Genomic DNA, 12,551 nt, shown 5'->3' on the forward strand with positions numbered 1-12,551 from the left:
GAGCTGAGGCTGGCAACATGAAGGAGATCAAATTTGAGTAGAGGTGGAATGGAAGGGTTGTTGTGTTTGTTTACTGAAAGGTTCATATGTTTTTTGGGGTGACGCCAAGCGGAGGCATGGCAGAGTTAGTCTCAAAGAAAACTGCACTGATGATGGACATGTGCGCAATTATTGATATGACAACGTATATGTAACTGACGGGTCATTTCATTAACAAAGCATGGAAGATTGCATCGAAGTGCCTCCATGCACGCTTCTTCCTGGAGAGCCATAAGGCAGAAAACTTGGCTGATGTGCTTGAAGAGGCCTTGTGTAACTGGCAACTGGATCAGACCAAACCATCAGCCATAACAACAAACAACACAGCCAAAATTGTAGCTGTGATTAGGAAATTGGACTGGCAATGGCTAAACTGTTTCAGCCATAGTCTCAATCTAGCCCCCAGTGGTCAATGCACTCTGAAAAGCAGCACACAGAATGAGCCTTGGGGGTCTGCTGCAGCATCATCTGCCAATTTTCCCACAGCTGGCAGGAAAAAAGAAGGCTAAGAAAAGCACAGCAGGAGCTGGCTCTACCTGAGCGCTAATTACGGTAAACTATCACGTTCACGTAACCATCAACCAACACATACATCATGTGATGGCCTTGATTCTTGTACATTTGATTCTTGTGATGTCTGTTTATTCATTGATGGTGTACGCTGACAGAGCCAGGGTACATGCATTCATTGCGTGTTGATATCAGAATCAGAAATACATTATTGATCCCTGAGAGGAAACTGGGTCATGTTACAGTTGCTCACATTTTAGAAGAGAAATATATATAAGCATAGAGAAGTGACAAGAAAACATGAAAAGATAAGGTAAAATAAGACATGTGCAGAATATGTGCACTTTGTAACAAAATATGACAATTATAGATATCTACATAGAGAAAAAGAAGAAATATGTAAAAACATGTGCATCATACTGCTTTATACAACATAACTACATCAGACTAGATCAGAAATATTACAGTATAAACACACAGCAAGTGTTGCACATTTATATTTGTTATGTGTAACAGCAATTTGAACATACTGTATAAGTTAGGCCTGAAGCATTTCTCATGTTGAACCTTACTGCAGGCCGGACATTTAGTACTGAATAATGCTTTCAGCGCTAATGTCTACAGTTCGTTTACATGGTCCATTCTGATTGCATTGACTTGAATTTCCTTAATGGATGATAAAGTGCTGGAATTCTACTGGATGTTCGCTTTGATTTTTAAAAAGCACATATTTCTTCAGCTGTAACCTGACCACTGAAGACAACGACATGAATCAACCAGATAACACATAGTTTACTTATGGACTTGTGATCATAAAGTCAGTCCCACACATTAATAAGTATTTTGGTTATTCATAGTTGAAAAGGTGTCTTGATTAACTGACTGTTTGTTTTACATTTAAAAATCAGCATTTAATGACTATATTATCACTTTCAAACTACACAGAGTCAAGTTTTAAGCATCACTTCAGGTGCACCACAATGTTCCTCACTCATGTCCAAAATTGGTTGAGGCCTATTTGTTAACTTTATAGATAACATTTGGTCATTTTTGCTCTTTATAAACTGATTCTCAAGTTGCAGACCAAAGTCTCATTATATTCCACTTGGGAGCAGCTGCTGAGCCAAAAGCGACACCTAGTGGAAAAATTTGGTACACCCATCTGGTCTGGAGTATGGCTTAAGCGTTTTAAAAATGTTCACGCTGTCCTAACCCTACAACAAAGCACTTCAGGCCAAAACCAGCCACACCCAGCTGTAATGAAGGTGTTCAAGGGACCGAGAGGACCGCGCAGCAATACTTTTTCCCTGCAAACACGATATAGATCATGTTCACCCTCCCAACTTGCAGACTGGGTCCCCCGGGCTTCGGCCATATGTATTGTGATGTCCTCAGCATCTTTGTTCAAGACTACACCTGTATTGTAATGAATTGTGTGTACTTCAGTCACTGAATTCTGGTTAAGTCTGCACCCCAAGAGGACTTTCTAGATTTCTGAAGTCAGAAAGTGCCCCTTTGAGGACTTGATGAAATGTGCATGTGGATGGCATTTGCAGACTTCCTGGAAGTATGCTGGGCAGTATGGTGACATCTGGACATTTTGATTAAGCTTTACTTGTGAAGACAGCTGTGGTGCTTGTGAGCACACCTGATTGTGATGTAGCACTATGCAACGCTGCATTGTTGAGTGGTGAGGTGCACAAGCATTTAGGTCTATCCTAACATCATCATCTACTCTGACTAGGGATGTTTCTGTACTATGATGGGCCCCAAAAGACAGACTAAAACATTTCAATTTGATTGTTCAAGATACAGCAATAGCTCAGCATTTTGGGAAATTTGATTATTTACCTTCTTTTTTTATCATTCATTTTTTTATTGGAACAATAACAAATAGGCTAAAAGCCAACACAGCAAACTGCCATTTACATTTAAGGTTTCATACCCCTCAACCCCCCCACCCCCCCACCCCCCAACCGACACCACCACCATGATCAGAGCAGTCCTATTAAGACAAAAGGTCTTTCAAGTCAGATATCAGATTTGTCCACATTATTGTGTTTGGTCCTGCATTATTAATCCTTGCTGATGTTAGTTCCAGGTAAGAAATGTCCAAAAAGCTCCGGAGCCAGTAAGTATATGAAATATTGTGAGGAGGTTTCCAGTGCTGGACTACAATCCTTATAGTCACAGTTAGGCCCGCCAGCCAGATTTTGCATGCTTTATCCGTGAGGGAAACCCAAGAATCGTCATTTAGAAGATGTATAACAGGACCCATTGGTAATATCACCCCAATTACTCCTGTAAGGGTATTAACAACCTTGTCCCAGGAATCCAAAATCCCTGGACATTCCCAAACAACATGAATAAAGGAGCCAACAGTTCCAGGGGAGCAGTCAGGGACCAGTCCCATTTGATGCCTAATTCTTGGTGTAAGGTGTGCTCTATGACAAAATTTCATATTGATGGTTTGGGTTTTTGGAAGCATCAGCAACGTTATTCCAAATTACATCCCATTCCAATTTTTGTCCCACCTCAGCTATGTCTCTCCCTCAAGCCTTCATACCTGGTTACTTACCTTCTTGTTGAGAGTGAGATGAGATGGATTGATACTACACTTAAATAAATATATAGCTACAGCAGCAATCAGTTAGCTTAACACAACAAAATCCACCTCTAATTACCTCTAAAGCTCACTAATTAACATAGTATCTGGTTTATTTCATCAGTAAAAAACCCAATTTGTACACCCGGCAGCCAGTGCAAGCTCCATTTGTCAAACACACCACAGGACTCTGGTGCCCACGGGCTGCTAACAGCTAAAGCTCTCCCACTGATTTCAACACAGATTTGTTGTTTACAATGTAGCATTGTCAGGGAAAAACCAGGGTGTGTACCCTGCTAATATTTCAACACATCAGAGATGCAGGAAAGTCTGGAGACAGTGGGAGAGATGATGATGAAAGACAAGATCAGAACCATCCTAGATAACCCTTCTCACTCCCTCTACAGTGAGCTGTGGTAGGCGGGCAGCTCATCCAGCTGCCAGACCATCAAACCAAGGTGCAAAAGGGAATGCCTCATGGGAACCAGACTGAACAACAGCAGAGGAAACCAAGACTACAACACTGTGCGGACTGCCCATCTTATTTTAGTTTATATACTTCTTGGTCATTATTTATTTCTATCACTTCTCTATTTATCCATACTTCCCTGCTGGGGATCAATACAGGTTTATCTCCTCTCATCTTTAAGAAGGTCTGACAAACAGAAAATGCAGAGAAAGGTGTGCTTTTTTATTTAATATGTTAAATGAAATAACAAATAATAATAAAACGTGGGGGCTGGGGAGCAGGGTTCTTTGTTCTGCTGTTTCTAATATTATGTCTTCAGCAGTGGGAAACACCTTCTAAGCTGCAGTGCGAACAGCGAAAGCCAGCGTTCATGCACAACTCTGTATATGAGTTGTGTTTTTTGAAATGAAACAGACTGTGGACAAAGTTCATTTTTTCACATGAACAGAGTTTCCTTAAGTCTTATAGAGTTGCAGTACATGTTGGTTGGTTGGCTGGCTCGTTTACTAGGCCTGCTTGACTATTATCTCTTTCCATATCTTACACATTGCACCAATAATCAACTCACTATGATTCAGTTCACACAATACACTAGAACAAGACAACCTACCTTCTTAACGGCTCCCTGGCCGATCAGCTTCAGCTTGCGGACTTCAGTACTGATCTGCGGACACTGGAGCCAGGGGGTGCAGTTTTTCATGTTTACCATTTTAAAGTGTCGAGGCACACAGCCTACATGAGAGGACCCCGGCTGCTGATCAGTATGATACATGGAGTCCAGATACAGGTAGATCACGGCATTGCTGAGGAGCAAAGCAGCAAGGCACACCACCACCACTGGAACACCGTGGAATATAGTACTTTTGCTGCTCCGACCCATGGTGCCTTGCAGCTGAAATGAAAGAAAAGGTGGGAGAGGATAATATAGCTTTACTAGATGCAGCTCAAAACATTAACAAGTAACTTGTTTAACAGTAACACCAGGCTGAAAGTCCAAACCCGTCACTGACCACACTTACCGGTTCACTGGTGGGTGAAACAAAAGGACCTTCAAATGGAAAGTAAAGCAGCCCAAAAATATTTTTGTTCAAATTAGAGGAACTATATGAAATGCCGTGCTATAACAGCGAAAGCAACTGCTTGATTATGAGCACTCATTTTGGTTAGCAACATTGTAAGTATGAATGAAACTTTAAATAACTAAATAATGACACTGGCTTATGGAGAAAATGCCGGCATTGATTTGGTACTTATGCATCTGTGGGACCTATGTATTGATTCTTGTGACATCCTTAATTTTATCCACTTTGTAATGTGGTTATCGAGTTTTTCAGAATAATGGTTCCCAAACTGGGATCCGAAGAGACCACCAGGGGTCTTTCAGAGGTCTACTATGGGTTCCCAGCAAAGGGACAAATCACTTTTATAACAGAGGACTCACTACTACTGTAGGGCTCATACATGAATTAAACCACTACAATTCTTATTTTCAGGCGATTATACACTAATGAAAATGTAATTATGAATGTGAAATTGCAGTTCTACCAGGGGATCTTTTGGCAGAAAACCTACATACTGGACCATTACCAAAACACACGACACGTGACCTAAATAACAACAAACACTAGTGCCTCTGTGAAACTGAAGGGGGAGGAACAAGAGTGAAGGGATCTGTCCAGTCACTTTCAAATGTGCCGCCAATGAGCGTTCACGCGCTACGCAGTGACGTCAGGACCATGTAAGGTCCTTGGCGTCATTCACTTCTGTGATAAGACGGTGGTCGCCTTCAGTTCAAAATGGCGGAAGCGTAGATGTTGTGTGAAACGAACCAATTAGCTTTCACTTCAGATCAATTGAAGTTCTTTGCCGTAAGTTCCCCAAACATTTCCGTTCTAAAGCCGCATTTTTACACATGCGTAAAACAAACCGGCGTCCGGTACGAATCAGCACAATGCACCTGATGTTTAACGACGAGTTATTAACTATAACGTTATATTAAAGACGGACAAGTTAGGTGAAAGACAGGCAGGCACAGCAAGTTTACGGTAGGTCCAGCTGATGCAAGACAACAACACAGAGAAAGGACAAGTTCAGCTACGTCACCATCATTTTTAGCGTCGTTCACAAACATACCTGCCGCATCAAAGGCTCACATGGTGTTACGATTCAGCAGACATGATAACACCTTGTCTGCTGCGAGTACAGGTACACCATAGAACAGGCTATGCAATTTGGCATGAACCCCACAAGCGACCACTAGCCGGATCAAGAACAAACTTCCTGTCCGATTTACAAAATAAGAGCGTCACATTTACGGAAGTTGTTTACTAACTTAAAAAAAGCGGTATTATTTTTAATACTCCATCTGTGGGAATATATATCCACGTGGTTATGCGCCCGCCCGTGCGTTTAGTTTTTTCTTAGCTGTGCATTCATAGAGATGAAGCCTTTATTCTGAAAAAGTGGAAGCGTTGTTGTTACTGATTCTTAACAGGCACACTGGCAGGTCTTCACTTCAATACCAAAGCGGCGGAGAGACGTGAAGACACAACGAACAGGTACTGTTTTCTTAAATCTCCGCAGCTCTTTAAACTGTCGCCTTGAGCTAAATTGAAAGCTAATGTAATTTATACGGTAGACATCTTCAGTTGAAACCGATCATCGCTTAGATTCGACGTTTGATCTGTCAGCACACATACACTAACGCACAAGATAGCTAACGTTAACCCTAGCTCACGTACAATACCGATATGACAATTACCCTGAGTAGCTACTAAAGGAGCCAACTAAGTGATAGCGAAACTTTTGCTTTTTTTTACAGTGTGCTTGCTTAGATAAAGATGTATGGTATTGCTGCATGTACTCCTAATAGCTTAGCGCTAATTAAAGATGGCTATTTTGTATTATCGCTTCCTGTTAGGTTCAGGCGTGACAGCTGTTTATTCGTGATGGTGTCTTTGCATGATGTAAAAATCAGCATCAATTTTGATCATTATTAAACTGATACGGTAGAGTCCATTTTTCTTTAGATCTGCTTCCATTTCCACCCTAACCTGTGCAGATGTTTCTTGTCTAACTTAGCTATCCCAGTGTTAGCTACATCTTTGCTATTATTGGCATTGGCAAGTTGTCACTTCAGTGAAAGCAACAGTCGTGTCTATCATAATGCTGGAGTAATGGTGTGGTTCTAAATGAAGTTTTAAGTTGCTATCGAAGGACATGAAGGTGGACACGCTCGATCTATTGTATTTTCTGGTGCAATACGTCCTGTGCTCCATGAGTGGGATGAGCCCTGTTTCCATAGTTTCCTCTATCTCCTCGGTGGGCTGTGATGTCAGCACATCACAGCCCATTCACACCCCTCCTCTTACTCTGAACAGCGATGAGTCACCAAGCAAGCTGAACATCTCAATGATTTTTCCTTTGCCATTTTTAAGCATCCTCTGGGTAAATATGACAGCAGCTTGCAAAATGATAAGAGCAAGGCTGGAGCTCCCTGGTGTTTAGTAGGGTTAGGAGATGTGGTAAGTACCATGGGAGGACTTAGATTCTGGAGACTCTGCTTTACTGTTTATACTGTGGTTGTTGTCAGTATGATGTTTATGTGTATTTGGCCGTTCCAAAGATTTTTTTGTAAATCTATGCTGTGAAAATAGTAGATTTCTCTATGGTTTTTATATTAATATGATGGTTTGATGTGTTATCTATTTCATTTGACCAATTGGAGGACAAAAACACTTATTGCCATATGGTTGTTTTATCCATACACAGTTCATTTATTTTCCAGAAAAGTTATTGTGATACAATGTATATTAGTATCACAGTGCAAGACTACATGATAGAGGATTTTACTGTTAGAGCAGACATGAAACCACAAACACCAAAGACATTTCTGTCTGAGGTTTATTTTGATCCATTTCTGTCATTTTTAAGTTTATTATTTTTCACTGAAATGGGAGAAAGAGGAAAGTACAGAGACAGGGAGTTCATTATAAATATAATTGTGCGTGGCTATTGAGGACGTGGGATCAGTTCAAGCTGTTCTGGTATTAGGTGTGCTTGTCCATGCAGTAAAGCATCCTTTGTGTTGATCATTGATGCGGATTTGTGAGAGTTACAGTGGAATCATCTGGGGATAGGAGGAAGTATGATGGTTAAAGAGTGTATTGTCCTGCAATGTACTGTGTGTTACATGTGTGTCATATGTATGTGGAAAGCCAGGAATGCATCTAATTGGCAAAGAATTTTCACCACCATTCCACCAATGTTTGCATTATTTTTGCATTGAAGTGCAGAGTCATTTGGGAAGTGGCATGTTTGTGTCTGACATCTCCATAATGGCAACAAGAAGGATGCAGTATTTTTATTGTCACTCTAGCGTGGTCCATCTTAGTTTTTGGTGAACTTTTTGTTTACAGAGTTACTGATTTTGACTTGTAGTGGTCTAATATTTGCAGAGATATTGAAGTTAGACCTCCCTCAGACTGAATGTTGCATCAGAATCTCAGGTAGACATATTTTAGTATGCATCATCAGATGGACCAACGGTGTTAACCACATGTTAACAGGGTAAAATGCATTGACCGAGCCTGCTGTGTGACTGGGATCCATGTCTGTGCTGGCAGTCAGTTAGCACTTGTGCTTTTTTCAGATCGTTGCTCTAGACAGACTTTTGAGTCATCTTACCCAGAGGGAGTACCCCAGCCTACACTGCAAGCCGACATGATAAAGGAGTGAGGTCCAGCAGGGACACGACCTTCACCCGTCAAATTCCTGTCCCTCAACCAATCTCAGCAAGGGAAAAAGGTGTGGCAGGCACTCTGCTATGCAGTTTACATACCTAGTCTTTTCCCACAGGGTAGTTCTGACAGCCTCTGTTTCACATCTGCAGCCCAGGTGGCAGTAGCACAACGCACTGTGATGACCACAGGCATGATGGGAGTCACTGTGTTCTGTGTGGTGGTGCTAGCATTCATCTGTCACAGCCACAGCCTGGAAATACAAAACCCTGTGTACGGGTTCGGACGGTAAGGGAAAAAAACCTTTGTTCTTATATATACACATTTATAATTACATGCCTGCTACTTCATAGATATGAAAACATGATTTTTTTTGACTGTTTATTTTTGTGTCTATGGGTTGCTGTGCTGAAGCGTATTTCAGCAGTGTGACTACCGTCTCTACTGTTAATAAGCGTCCTGTTGTAAAGCAGGAAGTAAACCACATTGTTCCCTTGTTTCCTCCCTAAGGTCTCGGGAAAATGTCTTGTCAGACTCCAGCAACTGTATGTCCTGGACCAGGCAGCAGCAGGTCTTCACAAACTCTCACAATTTCTCTGTGGATATTCGGATGCCTGGTGTCGTCCCAGCTGCGGTGAGTGTGTTTCTGTGAAACGTACGACTGAGTGAAGGCTCTGCATCCTCAGACTTCAAGAGAACACTCATCATTAAAGCTGAAACCAGAAGCAGGTTAAATTAATGAATCTACAGAAAGTTATTTGGCAGCTATCTTGATAGCTTATTTATCTTGGAAGTCATTTGTAAGCGAAAATGCCAAACCTTCACTGGTTCCAGCCTCTAAAATGTGAATATTTGTTGGTTTTCTTCTGTAATAGTAACTTGAATATCTTTGAATTTTGGACTGTTGGCCAACTTAAACAAGAAATTTGAAGATGTCACCTTAAACTGGAATAGACATTTTTCACAATTTTCTTTTGCTCACTTTTTATAGACCAAATAATGAATTGATCAATAGAGAAAATATGCAACAATTGTCGGTGATTAATGAAAATAATCAGTAAGTGTAGGTAATGAAAGCCATCTTTGTGTTCTTTGATGTTTCAGTCGGACACCTACCTGTGCATGTCCTATTCTGTGCCAACTACTCGAGATGCTTATGTTGGTGAGTATATCTTCATTAAAATCTTTTAGCTGACAGACATCCAGTGTGACTCTGATGACAGCCCTGTGGTGTTTCACATCAGGCTGTCATTTTAGTCCCCTGTGAATGTTACTGTCCTTGATTCGAGGGACATGATGCACCCTGAGGTTTGTCTTTGAATTAGCTCAGACAGCAAATCAAACTGAGGTGGAAATGGTCAGAGAGAACTGAGTCTTCATAGCTGAAGCAAGTTGAGTGACTAAGGTTTCATTAAATATTGAATATTTTAACCACAGTGCTTTTCCTCCACAGTGGACTTCATACCTCATGCCAGTATGGAAACAGTCCATCACATGCTGCTGTTTGGCTGCCAGACCCCTGTCTCCACCAGCAGCTACTGGTAATATCCGACGCTGAAATATAAAAATACAGCTTTTTTCAGGCTTTTCTTCATTTGCACTGTCACTGCGTCTGCTTTCTGCAAAGTGGACACATTCAGTAAAGATACAAGCCAATTTGCAGTTCGAGGGCTGGTATGAATGCCGTTTTTACAGTTGCCAAATGAACATTGAAATATTAACATTCATATTCATATTAAAATCCAGATATTTGTTCAATGGGTAGGTACTCAGTTTTCTGTTTTGGGAATGAAATCTTAAAATTATTGGAGTGTATGACCTCTTTCAAACAACAGCACTGTAGAATAACAGAATCCTTAAAAAGTAAGGCCTTTAATTAAAGTTGTTGAGAGGAGAGAAATATCTGGCTTATCAGAGTGACTCGTGATGACTATATATATGTACACACACACACGCACACACACACACACACACACGCACACACACACAGTATATATACATGTATACAGTGTCACGATTTAGATTCTAAATGAACATTCAGTTTTGATAATTGAAATTGAATCAGCATCAGTTTTTCTCCGCACATCTTTTCTCTCCGGCCCTGCCGTGGACACTTGACCAGCGCAATGACTAGCAGCAACAGCTTCTTTATTTTTTGTTCTCACATTCGTCAAAAGTGGAACTCCACCAAGAACTTCTGCCTTTCAGCATCTCTGAGGGGACACACTACCTCAAATACAGAAAGACGCAGTATTCACAGGACAGTTGTTCGTCTTACACTGTGCCCGCCTGACTCTTTGCTTGTGTTTAACAGTTTGCTCTCAATTGACTGCAGAAATAAGTTGCTGTTATTACATTTTCAGTCCATTATTCCTATTTGACCATGCGGTCACTTGTGTTAGGTTGGGTGTGAAGAGCAGTGCAGCTCAGGGACAGTGAGATTTGTCCATCATCGTTAATAATTGTTCTGGCAGTTTTGTACTAAAAAGAACAGTCGTTCGTTGTCTTTCTGAGAGTTTACTCTGAACACTACAGACAGGCTCCTTGCTGTCTCGAGTGTGAGATGACAAGAAAAGAGCCCACAGCAGGGGAAGTTGTCAGATTATATACAGTACATTATCATGTAAACAGGATGACTTTGTTCTACCATCAGAACAATGTCAGCACAATAGGCACGTAATAATAATAATAATAATAATAATAATAATAATAATAATAATAATAATAATAATAATAATAATAATAATGTGTTGTGCAGTCAGGATGGTGGTTCAGTAGATTTTAACATGCATGATCTTCACTTAATCAGTAGATGATAAGATATGTGGTGTCATGGTCAGTGGATTGACACACACACACACACACACACACACACACACACACACACACACACACGGTTACGGTTGTGTAACAGAGAAGATGAATGATAAGAATTCCCTTTACATTCCCCCATTTGAGCGTGTTACACTCACAAATTAACATTAATCAAACTAGACTTAATCATTGAAATCCAAAACTGATGAAAACAAAAAAATGTCTAAAGTAATCAAAGTAGCAATATTGCTACATTCAACAATAGTGTCAAAATCTTCCAGCTGAATCATGAACTGTCCCACATTGTCCCCAGTACATCCTGCCGCAGACACCAGCAGCGTTGCACAGCAGTGTTCAGACATTACATTGGTTCTTACTGTATTAGCAGTGTGCTTAGAGTGACTCGTCATTTTCTCCTTAAAAGCAAAAATGCAATAACTTACTATGAAAACGCCCCTTCCTCTTTTTGCTGACATTGCTGCATATAGTGTTCACTAAAGTCAGGAGTAAGATTTTGAGGCCTCTCGGGCTCTGTATCCTGCTTGTTATCATGTGGTTGACGTGAATATTCCCTCTCTTCAGTTTAGATTAAAGCTGCCGTTATCAATGTTTTTACATGGTTCAGATGAATGTGTGTAATGTGAAAGGTGACAAACCCACAGAGAATTATCACCATCTCTTCAGTTCCCCTCAGCTCTACGAAGCTTTGTAGCATGCATCTGTTTTCAGTGAAACGGCTCTGAGAAACCTTAGAGACTGGGTAGTGAACATAGTGAAGCATTCAGCAACTACAGACACACACAGAGCTAAAGGGAGAGTGAATAATGGGCTTACAGTCAACAGGTGGACACAAATGTGACTCCAAATGAATGATAAGGTTGCTTTGTGCCTGCTGAAAGTGCAAACATGGTCACCATATCAGCTTTACAGATTGCTAATGTGTCTACATCTGATATATCTAATATGATAGTATCACGCCCCTCTGTGTTTGGCAGTGGAGCCGCTCTTTGTTATAGAAGAGCCTGCAGGTGTCTTTCCATCCAGACACTGCAGACAGGTGCTTGCGTTGCTCTGTAACTACCTGTCTGATTCACTGTGCCGTCTCATCTGTGCATTCATAAACACGACATGGTATTCACTGTGTCATTTCTCTCCCAAGGGACTGCGGCAGCGTACAAGGCACCTGTAAGGATGAAGCTTCCATTATGTATGCCTGGGCTCGGAATGCACCGCCCACTAAATTACCCAAAGGTGTGTCTGTCAAACAGTTGGCTCACAGTTACTAAGAATCATGTTCATTCACTGACCTCAAGTTGCATTATCCATGTGGAAAGTTCCGCTGTCAATCGTCCAGTTTTGAAATCTGTCTGGGAAT

General features: G+C 41.0%; 2 protein-coding genes across 6 annotated transcripts in view; one reads left to right on the forward strand and one right to left on the reverse strand.

Moving 5' to 3' along the window:
* The window catches only part of pomk (protein O-mannose kinase), a 175,528-nt gene extending 169,638 nt beyond the window's left edge, over positions 1-5,890 (reverse strand). For both annotated transcript variants that reach the window (XR_011603415.1, XM_070989064.1), the window contains exons 1-2: positions 5,757-5,890; positions 4,234-4,515 (exon numbers count right to left, since the gene is read on the reverse strand). Coding sequence is in view for 1 of the 2 variants with exons in the window: in XM_070989064.1 (XP_070845165.1) it covers positions 4,234-4,515; positions 5,757-5,765 (291 nt within the window). In the remaining variant the exon portion in view is untranslated. The remainder of the gene's footprint in view (positions 1-4,233; positions 4,516-5,756) is intronic.
* Positions 5,891-6,096: 206 nt separating this feature from the next.
* The window catches only part of pam (peptidylglycine alpha-amidating monooxygenase), a 32,669-nt gene continuing 26,214 nt past the window's right edge, over positions 6,097-12,551 (forward strand). Inside the window, exons 1-7 of one of the 4 annotated variants that reach the window (XM_070988290.1) lie at positions 6,097-6,181; positions 8,249-8,429; positions 8,515-8,650; positions 8,873-8,996; positions 9,467-9,524; positions 9,816-9,903; positions 12,336-12,427. In XM_070988290.1, the coding sequence (XP_070844391.1) occupies positions 8,544-8,650; positions 8,873-8,996; positions 9,467-9,524; positions 9,816-9,903; positions 12,336-12,427 (469 nt within the window). In that variant the 5' untranslated portion in view covers positions 6,097-6,181; positions 8,249-8,429; positions 8,515-8,543. The remainder of the gene's footprint in view (positions 6,182-8,248; positions 8,430-8,514; positions 8,651-8,872; positions 8,997-9,466; positions 9,525-9,815; positions 9,904-12,335; positions 12,428-12,551) is intronic. The other 3 variants (XM_070988292.1, XM_070988293.1, XM_070988291.1) reach the window with 3 other exon arrangements.

This window comes from Chaetodon trifascialis, chromosome 20, assembly GCF_039877785.1.
Source record: "Chaetodon trifascialis isolate fChaTrf1 chromosome 20, fChaTrf1.hap1, whole genome shotgun sequence".
Lineage (NCBI taxonomy): Eukaryota > Metazoa > Chordata > Actinopteri > Chaetodontiformes > Chaetodontidae > Chaetodon > Chaetodon trifascialis.